Source organism: Rana temporaria, chromosome 5 (assembly GCF_905171775.1).
Source record: "Rana temporaria chromosome 5, aRanTem1.1, whole genome shotgun sequence".
Taxonomy (NCBI): domain Eukaryota; kingdom Metazoa; phylum Chordata; class Amphibia; order Anura; family Ranidae; genus Rana; species Rana temporaria.
The window spans coordinates 133002216-133020180 of NC_053493.1; the positions used below are offsets into that span (position 1 = coordinate 133002216).

Sequence of the window (17965 nt, forward strand, 5' to 3'; positions counted from 1 at the left end):
AGAGCTTACCCCCTCTGGGAAGCTCTCTCCCAAGGGGGTTACCTTGCGGGCACGCTCCCATGTGATACACTTGGCGACCGTAGCCGCCAAATGTATGACTCGGCCCCGTCCCCAGCGCACCGCATCATTGATTTGATTGACAGCAGCAGGAGTCAATGGCTGTGCTGCTATTAATCGTACAATGAAGAGCCGACAGGCCAGCAATGCGGGAACGAGCCCACGGAAGTTTCTTGTCTCAGGTAAGTAAAAAGGGGGGGGGCTTTGAGTGCAAGGTGTTTTATCACCTTAATGCATAGGATGCATTAAGGTGAAAAAAGCAAAGCTTTACAACCACTTTAACACCCCCCAAACATATTTTTTCTATAAGCAGAGACCCTTGAAAATGGGAGCAGTTGCAATTTTTTTATGTCACACACTATTGGTGCAACAGGTTATCAAACGCATACTTTCAGTAAAAAATAAACTGGTTAGTTTTGGTGCACACAAACGCAATATATTATCCAATTGTTGGTAAAAGATGAGGTTGGCAGACCACTGTTGCTTGGTTTCTACAAAACATTCCTCATTTACACTAAAACCAAAAGGCTCGAACAAACCAAATCCATTTTTGTTGCCAGAAGATGCCTGGCAGGACATACTGGCCTTTCAGATCAGACCTCTTTAGTTATCTTGCCTAGGCATAAGGTAATTCAGTTAAAATTCTTTCACTGTACTTACTATGCCCCACAGGTCCTCTTTAAAATGGGTAAATAACCTTCTCAATCTTGCCCTAACTGCACCTCCTGAGATTGTCCATTTTTATTATATGGTCTGGAAATGCCTGACTATTTGCATGTTTGGTCGGCAGTAATGGGATTTTACATGCTCGCTACTAAATGTACCCAATATTTGTAATCCCTCCTAGATGCTCATTGGAGGATTCTATTATTCTGTTCATTGTTCACTTCATTGGAATTTACTGAACCCTCCTACTTTGATACACTGGTTTAGGTCCAGTTTACACCATGCCCCCACCTGAATCGCACAGGAACGCGCTGTGCGTTCCTGTGTGATTCAGACCACATGCAATATGCACTCCCATTTGCGATCTGCAGTAGATATCAATAGAAAGTTAATGACCCCTCATTAGCCCGTACCGGATCGCATGGTACTTTTGTACCTTGCAATCAAGTTACAGTACACTTATTTGGTGTGGTGCATGTGGAGCGCACAGCCTGTTCCTGTGTGGGCATGGTGTGAATCGGCCCCTAGGTGATTCCCAATGTATAAATTATAATGTTGGGCCCAAGTTGCCCAAAAAAAATTGAACATTCCTGGGCCCCCAGCTCGAAACGCAGTCTACAATGCCTACCGAATAATTCCTTTTTATGTGAAATGTTTGTATATAGAGTAGAGCTGCACGAATGATCATGAAATTGTGATCTTGATTCAAACCCCCCTCACGATATTAATCTGGCATTTCCACAATTCAGTGCAGAAGAGCCAATCTCCGCTGACAGCTGTTAAACTTGGCAGGTTGTTTTTTTTTTTTTTTTTTTTTTTTTTTTATCACAACATTGCTCGGAGCTGAGAGAGGGGGGGGCATGTATCTTTTGGTTCTATTAGATCAATGGGATGAACATCTGTCTGTAAATTAGGGCAGTTTAGCCACTTGGACTAAGCCTTTTTCTGACATTTGTTGCTTGCCAGTTAAAATCAGTAGGTTTTGCTAAAAAATGGCTTGGAACCCTCCAAACGTTACAATTTTTTGTAAAATTTTTTTTAACAGAGACACTGGAGAATAAAACGGCAATGTTTTTATGTCGTGCTGTATTTATGCAGCGGTCTTTCAAAGGCAATTCTGGGGGGGGAATGCACTTTAATGAAAAAAAAAAAACGAAAGAGTTGGCATAATGTGAAAGATGTTACCCGAGAATCGTGATCTTTATTGTAAGCAAAAAATTGTGAATCTCATTTTTATCCAGAACTGTGCAGCTCTAATTATAGAGTAATGTTTCTTGGTACAAGCATGTTTTTACTGTTACTGCTGGAATATCGTCTGTAGAAATGACAATGGTTGCCTGAGCTTTACGTGCTCTTTGGGATGTCTTAAGGTGCATACTCTACAGTTGTGTTTAAAAGTTTGCATACCCTGGCAGAAATTGTGAAATTTTGACATTAATATTGAAAGTATGACCATGCCAAAAAAGCGTCCTTTTTATTTAAGGATAGCAATCACACAAAGCCATTTATTGCATAGTTTTTTTGGATCCTTTTTAAATCGTAACAAATTGCCAAATGGCCCTGACAAAGTTTGCATGTCTTGGTGCAGACACAGAAGGTGGCACACACAGGTAAAATGGCAATTAAAGGGTAATTTCCCACATTCGTGTCTTTTTTTTAAATCGCAATTGGTGTCTGTGTATAAATAGTCCAATGAGTTTGTTGGCTCACATGGATGCACTAAGCAGGCTAGACACTGAGCCATGAGGAGGTAGACTAGAACAGTCAAAAGACCTGCGTAACAAGGTAATGAAACTTTACAAAGATGGAAAAGGATCTAAAAAGATATCCAAAGCCTTGAATATGCCAGTCAGTACTGTTCAATCATGTAATAAATAGTAGGAAATTTGGGGATCTCTGGATACCAAGCCATGGTCGGGTAGATCGAGAAAGATTTCAGCTGCAACTGCCACAGGAACTGTTCGGGATACAAAGAAAACCCCACCGGTAACCTTGAGAAATACAGGCTGCTTTGGAAATAGATGGTGTGGTTGTTTTTTTTTTTTTAAGGAGCACAATACGATGATACTTGAACAAAAAATAGCTGCGTGGTCAAGTTGACAGATAAAAGCCTTTACTGTACAAGTTCCACAAAACAGCCTGGTTACAATGTGACCAACAACACCTTGACATGCCTTATTGTGTTTTTTTGTGGCATTGGCGCAGTAAAGGCTTCCTTTTGGCAGCTCAACTTTTTTTTTTTTGCAGTGTCGTTGAATTGTGCACCTTAAAAACAACCACACAGTCTGTTTGGAGAGCAGCCTATGTATGTATAATATATCTGTAGCGCTACCCCCGGAGGAGCTGCTGGTTAGATTTGGGACGGCATGATTATGTTACCTCTGTGATGTGTCTAGGGATGACGATAATGGATAGGATGGTGATGAGAGCAAATGATGATATGTCCAGACAACAGGGTGGCGTTTTCTGTGCTTTTATTACTGGTCCAACATGATCAAACAGTCAACTCAAGGTAGATAGAATAGATTGGTGAAAGGAAAGAACTTGCAGATTCAGGCCTCTAGATAAGTGAAGCAGTCCTGCTTCAGGATAATAGCTCTTGCTTTGTCGCCACTCCAGCCGGAGTGGGTGTAGTGCCCCTGGACAGGTCCCTCTCACAGGCCTGGCACCCAGAGCATCACTTAGAACTTCTGGGAAGGAACAAGTCTCTGCCACCGACTTGGCTCTAGTAAATTTAAGATTAGTAATGAGACCTCTGCCACAGGTCTAGTACTCGGGAACATGGACATTAGAGCGGATCCTCCCAGTGAACACAATTCGCCTGAATCTTCCTCAGGTAGACTTGTTAGCGTGGGGTGACAGACTGACAGTTTGCAGCATACAACCTGTCAGTGTCCGGTCACCCAGATCCCGGATGGATTGTCTAAGCCCTATTGGATCACCTGCCTCCGGGTTCACCTCAGACCGACTCCCCACCGAACAGCACAACTCGCTTGGGATCTCCTCAATAGGAGATGGGGGACCCAGTAAGTCACTGGGGCCCCTTGACAGCATCAGTCACTCCAGGCCATGAGGGCCCAGTCAGGAACTCCGCGTAGCACTTGCGCCCCGGCCTGGTAGGCCATTTTGCCAGGGCCTGTGATGTGCGCACACCCTAAAGGTGGGTGCCGCACCTGGAACCAGGAACGGGCGAAGAACCCCACAAAATGGCGTCTGTCACAGAAATACCCTCCCCCCAGCATGCCCCGCGAGGGAAACACTCCTCTAATTGGCTGCTGAAGAAAAGCGCTCCGCCTAGAACCCTCTGGCGCCACCCGCTAGCCAAAGATGGGAAGGTATCTTTTGGAACATGCTCTGACACCACAGGACAGCCCAGGGCTGACAGAAACCCAATTTAATAGATCAACACGGATGAGAGCAAGGTAACTCTCATCCCCCCAACTAAATTTGACATAGCACCTGTACTGAAAAGTACACAGGCGCTACATATCTTTATCTATGATCGTCTTTTTGACTGTTCTTTTCGATCTCCTTGTGGCTCAGTGTCTAGCCTGCTTGGTGCATCCATGTGAACTAACAAACTCATTGACTATTTATACAGACACTAGTTGCGATTTAACAAGCCACACATGTGTGAAATTAACCTTTAATTGCCATTTTAACCTGCGTGTTTCACCTTCTATGTCTGTACCAAGGCCAAACATTCCAGGGTGTGTAAACTTTTTGGACGTCCCCCGTTGATACCTGGTTCTGGGATGCTATGTCCATGCCGTGTCGGGGTGGCACTGGACTGGGTGGGAGGGGTAATGTTGTGGTGGTAGTTTTTTCACCACCATGTTTACAACTGTTTATTTTTGTTGAAGGTATTAAGTTATGGTCGTGCATATGCTATCGATATTGGCTGCTAGTATGTTTTATGCTATCTGATGTGTCTAGCTCTGCTCTGCTGGTCCTGGTCCAGTCGCGGTCTGTCATATGTACCCTATACCCGCCATGAGTTCCCTGAAGTTTCTTACGTGGAATGTTAGGGGTCTGCGCAATAAGATCAAGCGCACAGCCGTTCTGACGTTTCTTAGGTCTCAGCGTGCTGACATCATTGCACTAGTCGAGACCCATGTCACAGGCCACTTGCAATCCTCTCTTAAAAAGCCCTGGATAGGGTGGGCCTATCGCACCACTCATACCTCATATTCCAGAGGAGTATCGGTCCTTGTCGCTAAGCGTGTGCCGTTTGATATAGTGCTACTCCAGACAGACCAGCAGGGCAGATATGTGTTTATGCACGCTATGATTAACGGATCCCCTATCCTGTTATTGGCTTGTTATGTTCTCCCCCCTGTACAACTCAGCTTTGATTAAGGAGGGCCTTGCCTTTATAGCACAGTATCCCTCTATACCGGCAGTGTGGATCGGGGATTTTAACATGACCCTCGTCCCCGCTCAGGACTAAATGGGCACACTAGACCCCCCTCGACTCGTCAACTCATACCAGACTACACCGCATACTGACGGACTTCGCCCTTGTTGATACTTGGCGCCACAAACATCCGCACACCCAAGTTTTCTTGTGCTTTTCAGCCAGTCACAACTTTGTCGCGCATTGACTTCATCATTATTTCAAAGTCCTTGACGCCTAAACTGGGAGAGGTGGGTTTTTCCCCGAGAGTACTCTCGGATCACGCCCCCTACTGCATCATGCTCCAGCTCCTGAGGGCCTCCCCTGCTCCCTCTTGGCAGCTGAACCCATTTTGGCTGACTGCTCTGCAGGACCAGGATGACATCCTGGCGGAATTGCAGTACTATTTTACAGCCAACCGGAACTCAGCCACGTACGACATGGTGTGGGAGATGTTCAAGCTTCATGCCCGTTCTCTGCTTTCCACACGTATTAATAGACTTAAACGATCGTCGAAACTCATTGTTCAGCAGGCTACTGATCACCTACGGGAGCTGGAAGAAGCGTTCCGTCTGGACCCCTCGCCCAGCATCGCTAATACTCTCAAAGTTCAGACGCGGCAGGTTTCTCAGTTGCATATTGAGAAGGCTAAACAACGCATATTTTTCTGTAGGCAAAGGGTGTTTGAATATGGGGAACGATCAGGCAAATTGCTTGCCCATCTAGATTCGCGTCCCCCGGTGGTGGTATCGTTGACCAACCAGCAGGGGAATGATGTTACTGGCCCGCAACGAATGGCGGAGGAGTTTGGAAGATTCTACCACACTCTACACTTCCTGAGTCACCCACACTCCCCAAGACGCCAGGGACTATTTGACGAGTGTGAAGTTCCCCCGATTGACTAACGACCAACTCGACCTCTTGGAGGCCCCTATCACTAAGAAGGACATTTATGAGGCAATCTCCTGTTTAGCCACATCTAAGGCCCCGGATTGGACGGCTTACCACTTGAATTCTATACCACCTCCTCTGAAATTCTAACCCCTAAACTCCATGATCTGTATAAATCCATATTTGACTCTGGAGTTCTACCCCCATCTTTGAGAGAGGCCCAAATTGTGGTGATTCCCAAGCCTGGTAAGGACCCCAAATACCCAGAATCGTAGAGACCCATTTCCCTACTACAGGTGGACATCAAAATCCTAGCTAAGATCCTAGCCTCCCGCCTCAACCAGGTCATTCTATCATTGATCCACCCCGATTAGACAGGCTTCATGCCAGGGAAGAACACCGCCATGAATATTCGCTGCCTATTCATGAACATTCAGGAGTCCCATGATGAAATCGGTTTGAGGGTCGTGGTGGCTCTGGATGACGCCGAGGCCTTTGACTCCATGGAGTGGAACTACCTGTGGGAGTGCCTTCTGGGATTTGGCCCCAACTTTATTCGCTGGGTCCAACTCCTATATCAGTCCCCGAGGGCCAAGGTGTTTGTGAACGGTTGGCTCTCTGACCAATTCCCGCTAGAGAGGGGGACCCGACAGGGCTGTCTCCTTTCCCCCTTGTTGTACGCCTTGGCGGTGGAGCCACTGGCCATCCTGGTTCGTGCAGACACTGGTATTCGAAGGCCTCAAGATAAGGAACATGGAAGAAAATATTGGGGTGTACGCCGATGACACGCTCCTCTACTTGGTGGACTCGGGTCCCTCTCTAGTTGCAGCTCTCCAAGCCATAGAATGTATGGGTGGCCACTCGGGTCTGAGTATTAATTGGTCTAAATCCCAGATCCTTCCGATCGACCATTTCCTCCCCCTCTGGCCCTCCCAAGGGTCTCCTTGATCAAGTACCTTGGAGTGCAGGTCACCAGATCCCTCAGACTATACACTTTTTTAAACCTTGAACCCCTATACACCCTGATCAAGACCAAGACAGACATGGACCAGACTACCCCTGGGCGTAATGGGACGTGTCGGCTTGGTCAAAATGATACTCCTCTCTAAAGATACTCTATCTGGTATGGCATGCTCCCCTGTATGTACCTCAAAAATTCTTCAGGATAATTGAATCTATTCTTAATTTGTTTATATGGGGTCCCAACAGACACAAATTATCTTGGAGAGTTCTGAAGAACCCTGTGACATTGGGTGGAGTCGCTTTCCCAGACTTCCAGGATTACTACCTTGCTTCCCAATTTTCCCATTTTTATCATTTTGATAAAACTGAGCGATTGAGGTACCAGCTATTGCTCTGTGAGCACCCTGACGATCCTGCCCACTCTCCACTCCAGTCGGTCCTCAGAGCCCCTTTGACGGGAAGTCCCCTTCAACACAAAGCAGGCATGTTGACACACCACCAGAGGGTATGGCAGACAGCACTACAGAAACTCGGGACCCCACAGGTCCACTCCCATACCCCCCTTTGGTTCAACACACGCCTCCCGGAATTACAACTCCGACATGCTGTACAAACCCAGTTCACTGGCTCCAACCCATCTCTGGTGGTTCCTTCCCGCCATCCGTCTCCCTAGTACAACAGCTTTGGCCTATGCTGCCAAGACTAGGTGGGAGGTGGACGTTGGACTAGTTGAGGATGAGGATTGGGATGAAATTTTGGAGGGCATGAAAAAAGTCTCCCACAAACTGTCAGACCGTCTCACACAGTTGTACATTATACACAAGACATACCTGACCCCCTCAGAGGATAGCGTGTTTCAAACCCATGTACAATCCAGGGTGCCGCCTCTGCGACCACACCCCAGCCTCCTTCTACCATCTTATATGGTCCTGCCCAGTTATCCAAGCATACTGGATGCAAGTAATACGGTTCCTGCACAACGAGAAGGGCTTTCCTGCCACTCTAGACCCAAAAATGTGCCTGCTGCCGGAATTAGATGCTAACAAACATCTGCGTACCTTTCTACACAAGACGCTCTTCTTGGCGAGAAAGGTGGTGGCCCGTGTTTGGATGCAGGCCCTACCCCCCCCCCCCCCCCCCCCCCCCCCCCCCACAATTCAGTGCTGGAAAAAGAGGTCAATGACGCCCTCCCATATAAGAAACCGATTTATGTCCATAGAGGGTGTCCGCTTAAGTATGAGATGGTTGACGGATAGTGAAACGTGTGCGTGATGTGTTTTTTCCCTCACTCCCACCCCCCCCTCCTTTTCCCTCTTTGTACCCTTTTTCTTGGGGTGTGCTGGCTCCACCCCCGCTGGGATTATATTATAGTGTCACTCAGATAACCCAATGTGTTTATGTATGTATTGCCTTTCTTTTGGCCACAATGATTTATATCGATTCATGTACCGTGCATATATTTTTCAATAAAATCGTTTTTTACAATAAAAAAAAAAAAGGTCCAAAAAACTTTGATAATAAATGGCTTCATGTGATTGCTATCCAAAAGAGTTTTTTGGCATGATCCGTCATATTTTCAATATTAATGCCAAAATTTCACAATTTCTGCCAGGGTATGCAAACTTTTGAACATGGCTCTATATTGCTGTTGAACCTCGGATGTCTTAACCGTTTCTGATGTGTTTTGCTGGTATTGCTGTATGGGAAAACTTCACTGTATGGGTCAGTTGTTGTTTCTTGAACTGTTTGGATGAACTGTACAACCCTTTTTACATGAGAGGGAAAAAAATCAATACATTTTACTTTAAAAAACAAAATACTTTGGCTGCGGCAAATGGGTCCTTTTCCTTCTCTGGTATGGATACGAGTGAAGGCAAGATGGCCCCACCCGTCTCCATACCCCATATCAGGCAGAAGCGTGAGTAGCGCCGCATATGAAAATGGTGTTTAAACCACATGTGAGGTATCGCCGCGATCGTTGGAGCGAGAGCAATAATTTTAGCCCTCTAACTCAAAACAAAACACAACCTGTTTTTTTTTTTTTTTGTTAACCATGGAGATTTTTAAGGGTAAAAGTTTGACTTCATTCTACGAGCGGACGCAATTTTGAAGCCTGACATGTTGGGTATCCATTTACTCGGCATAACATTATCTTTCACAATATAAAAAAAAATTGGGCTAACTTTACTGTTTTTAATTAAAAAAAAGTGATTTTTTTCCCAAAAAAGTATTGCAATGACCGCTATTTTATTCTCTATGGTGTTGGAAAAAGAAATGTATGTTTGGGGGTTCTAAGTAATTTTCTAGCACAAAAAAATAGTTGTAAGTTGTAAACACTGAGTCTGAAAAACAGGCTCAGTCCTTAAAGGATCACTAAAGGATTTTTTTTTTTTTTTTTTAGCTAAATAGCTTCCTTTCCTGCATTCCTGGTTTCATGTCCTCATTGTTCGTTTTTGCTTTGAAGTAGTTGTAATTCTGCTGTGATCTCCACACTTCCTGCTTGTCTGGCTCCTTATGAAAAAACTCATGGGAGCTTCTCACTGTGGTCTAAGCTGTGTATCTAAAACTCCTCAGAACCAATCAGATTCATTTTAAAAACAAAACACTGCCATGGATTTGTTTGTTTTTGTTCTGTGGGTCTCTTTACTTCACATAAACATGAAACCAGTTTAAAACCGAAAGTGAAACTAGAGGCACATTATATGATAGAACTTTTTAATCAAGTTTTAATCATTTTTAAAGGGAATTGGTTAACTTTTATGTCTCTATACCCTGTAAACAGTCATTTCAGCAAAAAAATGTTTTTCCTTTAGTGACCCTTTAAGTGGTTAATGCCAATAATGGAGAGCTGACACACAAGGGTTTTATTTAGCAGCAAGGGAGGTGGGCCAGGGGCGGAACCATGGGCAGGAAAAAACAGCAACCATTTTATGTGCTGTATATGCACAATATAATTGGCAATAATACAACAAATAATCAATACAGAAAGTTTAAAAATAAGAGTTAAAATTGATATTACAGCTGAACAAATAACAAAAAACATAGACCAAAGAAAACCTAAAACGCAAGGACTACAAGTACCAGCACAGCAATTTTGACTTCGCTGCTGTGTCGCCACCCCTCCTGTTCAGTGATTTTTGTCATCCCAAGTAGTCCTAAATACAAATGTCTGTGTCCTGTGATGTACAATTAAGATATTAGGATTTTTTTTTTGGTTTATCCCTTTTCCTTGGCAGTAGTCTTCATTTCTACAAAACTTATGCTTATCTGAGCTAGGAGGGGTTAGGCCTGGATGGGGTATTCCTACCTTTTTTTTAGGCAGTGTCATTTACCTGAAGATGTAAGCTTAACTCAAGCAGTCATGAATATGAAGTGTAATCCTAATTCAAGGAATATGCGCCATTTTATAATGTATTTTGTATGCTTGGTAAAGCGCTTTTGGTTTTGTTGGTAAAGCCTTCTTCTTTTATCTATTTTATTTATTTTTTTATTTAATCGTGCCAGGTTCTTTCTACTGGATGGCGGAATAGACGAGTAGCTTCAACCTCTATGAACAGAGAATCCTCCAGGTCTCATGCTGTCTTCACTGTCGCAATTGAATCTATGGAAAAGATTAATGAAATTGTCAACATAAGATCTTCACAACTTAACCTTGTTGATCTTGCTGGATCAGAAAGACAGAAAGACGCTCATACTGAAGGAGTCAGGCTTAAGGTGAGCTAAAATTTGATATATTTTAATTCATATGGACAGTAGTCACTTTTTTGCATAGAGCTATTGATCTATAGCAGTGTTTCTCAACCTTTTTCCAGTCGGGGCACCCTTAAAAAGTATTTTCAGTCTTGAGGCACCCCAGTCCAAGGCTTGGTTCACATTATGGTGTGTCGCAGAACACGCGCAAAATCGCGCTCATTCCTGACACACAGAATAATGCTCTGCTCGTTAGAGGTACCATTAATTCTTAATAGTACACCCACACATTGGAAAATGTGGGGTGCTTTTGCTGCAGTGCAATTAAAAAAAAAAAAGAAGGTTGGGGACTTGTTTCCCTGCATTTTTGTGGGTACAGAAGCCCATTGAAATGAATGGTCTGCCCTACATGCAGCTGCACAGATGTGAACCAAGGGCTTGTTAACATGTCAAAGGGGCGGTAAAACCACATGGTTGAGACGTTTTTACCACCCCTAACTTCTCTACCTTTAGCTGCAGAGGCAGCAGCTGGGGTGTTCACATGCTTTGGCTGCAACTGGAGGTATACCGAGGGTGAATGGGGGTGGGGGTGCACTGCAACTACCCCGCAACTGTGTGCATTGCACGGTTGCGGTGTAGTGATGCTGCATTTACGGGCTTAAAACAGGTAGTAAAGAGGCAACATAATGCCTCTTTACGGCCTGTCAAATGCCTCTGAAAAGCGATCTGTGCATGGATTGCTTTTCAGAGAAGCAGCAGTCCTTGCTATCAAACAAGCCCTACAAAATCCATTGTCATGGTACAGGAATGGGGGGGGGGGGCAGGATTAAAAGTAACATACATACAGACTACAGACACAGGCTTACACATGCATACACATACATCCCAGGGTTGCCAACTTTCAGTAAATTTACGAAGTTTGTAAAATCCGTACTTTTTTCATCTGTCCTTGAATGTCCATTGCGGACATGTAGGCTGCATGTCTGTAACTGACATTCATGGACAAATGCAAAAAGTATGGATTTTACAAACTCTTTGTAAATTTACTGAAAGTTGGCAAACCTGATACACACACGCATACAGACAGCCAGTCACATGTGCACACACATACAGACAGACAGTCACATGTGCACACATACACAGTCACATGTGCACACACACACACACACACACATACAGACAGACAGTCACATGTGCACACACACATACAGACAGTCACATGTGCACACACACACATACAGACAGTCACATGTGCACACGCACACACACACACACATACAGACAGTCACATGTGCGCACACACACACACACACACACACATACATACATACATACATACATACATACATACATACATACATACATACATACATACATACATACATACATACATACAGTCACATGTGCACACACACACACACACAGTCACATGTGCACACACACACACACGCACACACACATACAGACAGTCACATGTGCACACACACACACACACACATACAGACAGTCACATGTGCGCACACACACACACACACATACATACAGAAAGTCACATGTGCACACACACACACACACACATACAGACAGTCACATGTGCACACACACACAGACAAATGTATAAAGCCATTTTAAAAAAAAATAATGTAGCTTCTAGCTCAGTACCTTTTCAGATTTCTCTTTAGCCGGGTACTGCACTCTAGGGGGAAGCAGAGAGCACAGCACACTCCTCTGCACTTCACTTTCATTTTTGAAGCCGACAGAGCTTCTCACAGTTCGGCAGGAGAGCTCATCTGACAGCCTTCTCTCCACTGACCCCCGCGGCACACCTGAAAACCTCTGACGGCACACCAGTGTGCCGCGGCACACTGGTTGAGAAAGGCTGATCTATAGTACTACTGGTCTTTTAAATAGTTGGATGCCAAGTGCTCATGCGCTGACAGGAGACTGAAGTAGAGGAATGATGTGCGGAGTGTTTAAAGGGTGATGACACTGTAGAATTACATCATGCCTCGGCACAACTGTCTGTGTTTTTTGGGGCAAGTATCGCATACGGAGGTGTATTGAGGCAGGATTGTCCATATGGACACAACGGACACTCTGTCCTCAGTGCAACAGAGCTTTCTCCTTTGTCATATAGACAGCGCAGTAGACAAGAATATTTTTTTTTTTAGCTGGGTAGGCAGATCTTCATGCAGATTCAGAGACCTTCGTTCTCCATCAGGTCTGCTCCCCTTGTGATTGACAGCAGACAGTTGGTGAACCTATAGCTAGTGCATACCCTGCTGTTTGGGGTTACAGAGTCCACCCACTGTTGTCCAGCACAAGGAAAGCGCAGACCCAAGCCTATTGGCTGTGAAGCGGAAAGCGTACTTAACAACCAGTAAGGAGTTGGTAGTGGTGGTGACAAATGTGCAGCTCTTCTTCACGGCGCACAGAGTAAGGCCTGTCCCTGTACAGCAAGTTGGAGGAAGTGTCAACAGACTGAGTTCCCTGATAAGCACACTTAGTCCATTGAGAACTACAAACCATCTGCCACAGTGGAAGGCAGGGCATGTAGTTCATTCACAAATCTAGTACTAACAAACTGGACCCGGAACTATATATTCAGTGTGTTTTAGGTAGGATTAAAAAAAAAATTGAAATGGTCACTATACTTTTTTTGGCTGTACTACAGGTACAAACAACTAACATACACATATGTGGTATTGCTGCAATTGTCAGGAGCAGGGGAACTTAATTTGGGTTTTCCTTTGGAAGATTATGGTAGTAGCATGCAATGTACAGCTAAAAAATACTATTTTGAGACAGTTTTCCTTTGATAATAAAAATCGGGAGAGATCCATTACCATTTACCACCAAAAGAGAGCCCAATTTGTCTTGAAAAAACAAGGTCTAATTCACCTGGCTGCACAAAGCAGTTGTGTTGATATGTAAGGTTATACCAACGCATGTCAACGTTTCAAAATTTGTGCTTGGGCATTTAAATTTGTTTTAGCCTTAGGCACAAGGGGTTTAACGCTTGTTTCCTAAAAGCTCCTGGACATGTCCAGATGGGAATGCATTGCTCCCCCACATCCCTTGAGCCTGATTGTAGCCTCCCTAAAATAAAGCAAGCTCATTTGACCAGTTTCACTCCAGACCTTTACAATGAAATTGTTCTGACGTTGTGAGATAAGGTCCCTGGACAGACCGATTTGTTTGCTGCTGAGGACCAGGTTGTCTTTGGCTTTGTGGCTCAAGAATTTGGTTCTTTGGAAAGCCCTTCCTTTCCAATTTTTTTTTTTTTTTTTCTCTTTTTGAGAAAACTGCACTGGATTCCAGCCTATCAGGCTGAGGTGGAAACCTTGGCACCCTGTTGGTGCAGGGGACTTGTTCTCCTGAGGACTCTTATCTTCGGATCAACATCCTGAAGCTTTGGACAATTTCACTCTCCCCCTTTGCTAAACCATCCTGCTGGTCATCTGATCTGGTTTCGATTGGACAAAGCCAGGTAGACTGGATCCTGTCCTGGGCAGAAGGTTGCGTTTTCAGCCAATTTCAGCACCATGTACATCCAAGGCCTAGACAGTATGTGGGCAGAATTTCTCAGCAATATTGCATGGAGCTGGGGTGCCAGGATCTGTGTCACAGGTGGTGGATGTCAGCTGTGGACCAGATTCAACAAACCTAGACTTTTTGTTTTTTTTTTTCTCCGGATACAGGCCTTTTACTTGTCTGCTTCAGAGTCGAGATGGGGGTGCGATCTGGGGATCCCAATTGCTTTGGACTGGCCCAGGCAGATGTGGTTTGCTAACCTGCTAAAACTTTTTTGGAAGATGTGTTGGTGGCACTGCCAGATCATCTGAATCTTGTGTCTCAAGAACTGATTTATCTTCATGGTCGCTGGCTTTAGCAGCACAGCTGTTGAAGCCTAGGGTTTTTTAGAGGCCGAGGATCTCTGAATCTGCTCTCTATGATGATAAAAGCTAGGACACCTACTTCCCGCAAGATCTAGTGTTGGATGCAGAAGGCATACTTTCCTTGGTGTGAGCTTTTGGGTATTCACCCTTGTAGTTTCTCTGTGCGATGAATCCTCTTCTCCTGCAGCTGGTTCTGGATTAAAGTTTGACTCTTAGCTCTTCAAGTTTTTGCCCGCTCTATCTGTTTCAGTCACCGTTGCCCACTCATTCTTGGTTAAGACCTTTCATACAGGGAGTCTCGTATGCAACTCCCCTTGTTTATTCCCCTGTGTAGGCTTTAACCACTTCAGATCCGTAGGACGTCCTGGGACGTCCTCCACTTTGAGCGGTGATATCTGAATGATGCCTGCAGCTGAAGGCATCATTCAGATATCGCCGTCTTCAGCTGGCGATTCTGTGCACCAGAAGAACGATCAAAGCGGCGGAACGCTCGATCGATCGTTCTTCTAGGCAGCGGGAGGGGACGTCCCGTCCCCCTCCCGCCGCCATCCGGTGCTTCTCCGGGCTCTCCCGTGCCATCAGGGGCCCGGAGAGCGAATCGGCCGGCGCTCGTTGTTGAACCATTGAGATGACTGGTGACCAGACGGTCACAGTCATCTCTATGACCGTCGGAGGGCCGGGCGCGACGTTATGACGTCACGCCCGGTACCCGGAAGTAAACAAAGCCGCTATCGCTGCTGTCGGCATGTAATCGGTGACATTTTTTTCACCGCTTTCATGCTTGTAAGCCTGTAGGAGAGATGTGGGGTCTTATTGACCCCACATCTCTCCATAAAGAGTACCTGTCACACTGATTCCTATTACAAGGGATGTTTACATTCCTTGTAATAGGATTAAAAGTGATCATAAAAAAAAATGTAAAAAAAAGTGTAAAAATAAAAAAATGAAGTAAAAAAAATAAAAAAATTTTTTAAACGCCCCTGTCCCGGTCGCTCGCGTGCAGAAGCGAACGCGCATGCAAGTCCTGCCCACATATGTAAACGCCCTTCAAACCCCACATGTGAGGTATCGTCGCGTGCGTTAGAGCGTGTGCAACAATTCTAGCACTAGACCTACTCTGTAACTCAAAAATAGTAACCTGTAAAAAAAAATGTAAGTGTTGCCTATGGAGATTTTTAAGTACCGAAGTTTGGCGCCATTCCATGAGTGTGCGCAATTTTAAAGCGTGACATGTTGGGTATCTATTTACTCGGCGTAACATCGTCTTTCACATTATACAAAAAAATTGGGCAAACTTTTTACTGTTTTGTTATTTTTTAATTCGTGAAACTGTTTTTTTTCCCTAAAAAAAGGCGTTTGAAAAATTATTGCGCAAATACCATGCGAGAAAAAAAGTTGCAATGACCGCCATTTTATTCCCTAGGGTGTCTGCTAAAAAAATATATAATGTTTGGGGGTTCTGATTAATTTTCTAGCAAAAAAATTGTGATTTTTACATAAAGGAGAAAAGTGGCAAAATAGGCCCGGTAACGAAGTGGTTAAAACCGTTCAGTCTGTGCTTTCAGAAGCTGTAGTTTGAACCTATTAGGCCCTTCTCTTTACTCGCGCACAAATGGGTTTTCCTTGTAACCATCACATAAAGTGTCTGAATGGGCAGTTCGTGCAAGGAATCCTTTCTGGTTTTGCATTGGACAAGGTGTATTTGAGGCCCAGGACTTCCCTTTTGTCTAGGATAGTTTCTGCCTTGCACCATAATCTGCTCACAAAAAGGTTTCCCTCCATTGTTTTGGATGTGGTTCAGGCTGAGAGTCTCTCGGCCCCTGCTTCTTTCAGACTGATTTTCCTTCTTTTTTTTTTTCTGTCATATTTGGATGGTTCCTGTGGGGGTGCAAAGCTTCCACCTGGTTGTCTATTCACCTGTTATGATTTTCTACCATGATGGTGATTTTTTTTTTTTTTCTTCACATATATCACTTAAAGGTTAGGCTCCCTGTTATGTCCTTTGATGCACTCCAAGAAAAGGAGTTTATGGTTGGTACTAAATCCATTTACAGCATCCCGCACATTAACTGTTGGAGCCATAAAGTATACTTTTTTATATGCAATCACAAGACCCGTTTTTATTTTGTGAGCTGCAAAGGTGACCAATGGAACAAAACAATAAGTTGATATTTTAGACATGAAGATTTATTCAGCTATATACACAATTGCATTTCCAACACATTTATTTTTTTCTATATTTTACGGCACAATTTTTGAGGTACTTGCACAGTACTTTTTACTCCATGTGAGCATGCTTACCATCTTGCTGCTCAATCCTAATGGAATTCTAAGGAATGTATGAAGGAAAGTGTATCCTTGGTCCGTTGTTAATTGGCACCCTCTTTTAAAACATATGTTGCATTAATATCTAGGCAGTATGTAAATTATTCAGCTGATCCTTTATGGCTGATAAATGATGTCCTGTGCCCAGACAGAAGCTTCTATAAACCTCTACCTAGGCAGAGGCTATGAGACCCGCTAGTTACTGGTGCTGTTAGGACTTCTCCAGACATTGAGCAAGACTGTTCTAATTGTTCATCCTGGCACTAATTGGCTTATCACCCCAAGAGATATTTTATAAAGGAGTGAATGTGACCTTCATCAAAGATTTACCTACAATGAATGTTTGAATGTCACATTCTCTGCTTTATTAATATACACCTATAGTGTTGCAAGTTGCATGCACTATTAAACTTTTTTTTTTTTTTTTTTTGCTTAATTCCCTCAAAACTGGGCACTCTAACCCCCCCCCCCCCCCCCCTTCTGTCCAGTCAGTCAGTTTTCAGTGCTGTCTCAATTTAAATGACAATTGCGCGGTCTTGCAACACTACCTGCAATTGTTTGAATTTTTATTTTCCCACAGATAGAGCTTTGTTTTTGTGGTATTTAACCCCTTCATGCCAACAGTATGCATATATGCAGCCCCACTGGGCAGGGCTTCTTTCCGTGGGGCCGCATATATGCATATCGGTCTATGTGCTGGGAGCTCAGCGGGAGCCCTGAGTCCCATACTAACAATCTAGGTGACGCAAAACCGCAAGTTTTCAGGCACAATCGCTGTGATAGCCTCTGGCTTTAAAGTGATTGTAAAGTCTTTGTGCTTTTTTTAATAATTTTTTTTTTGTTTAAAAAAAAAAAACTTTTCTACTTGGTGCCGGTTCACACAGGAATAACACGACTTTGCAACGCGATTTGGAGGTGACTTCAGCGAGACTTTTAGCAAATTAAAACACAACTTAAATTTGCCTCCAGGACAGGCGACTTTGGCTGTGGCCAATCGTAGAATAATCAGCTCTGTGGGAGAGAGGGGTTTGCCTGGGTAAACTATTTACTTTTTCCTGTAAAGTCTCTTCATTATAGA

At 44.2% G+C, this 17965-nt stretch overlaps 1 protein-coding gene across 2 annotated transcripts in view; it reads left to right on the forward strand.

Annotated features, from left to right (window-relative positions):
* The window catches only part of KIF15 (kinesin family member 15), a 116778-nt gene that overhangs the window by 14720 nt on the left and 84093 nt on the right, over positions 1-17965 (forward strand). For both annotated transcript variants that reach the window (XM_040353133.1, XM_040353134.1), the window contains exon 8: positions 10478-10687. In XM_040353133.1, coding sequence (XP_040209067.1) covers positions 10478-10687 — 210 coding nt within the window. The remainder of the gene's footprint in view (positions 1-10477; positions 10688-17965) is intronic.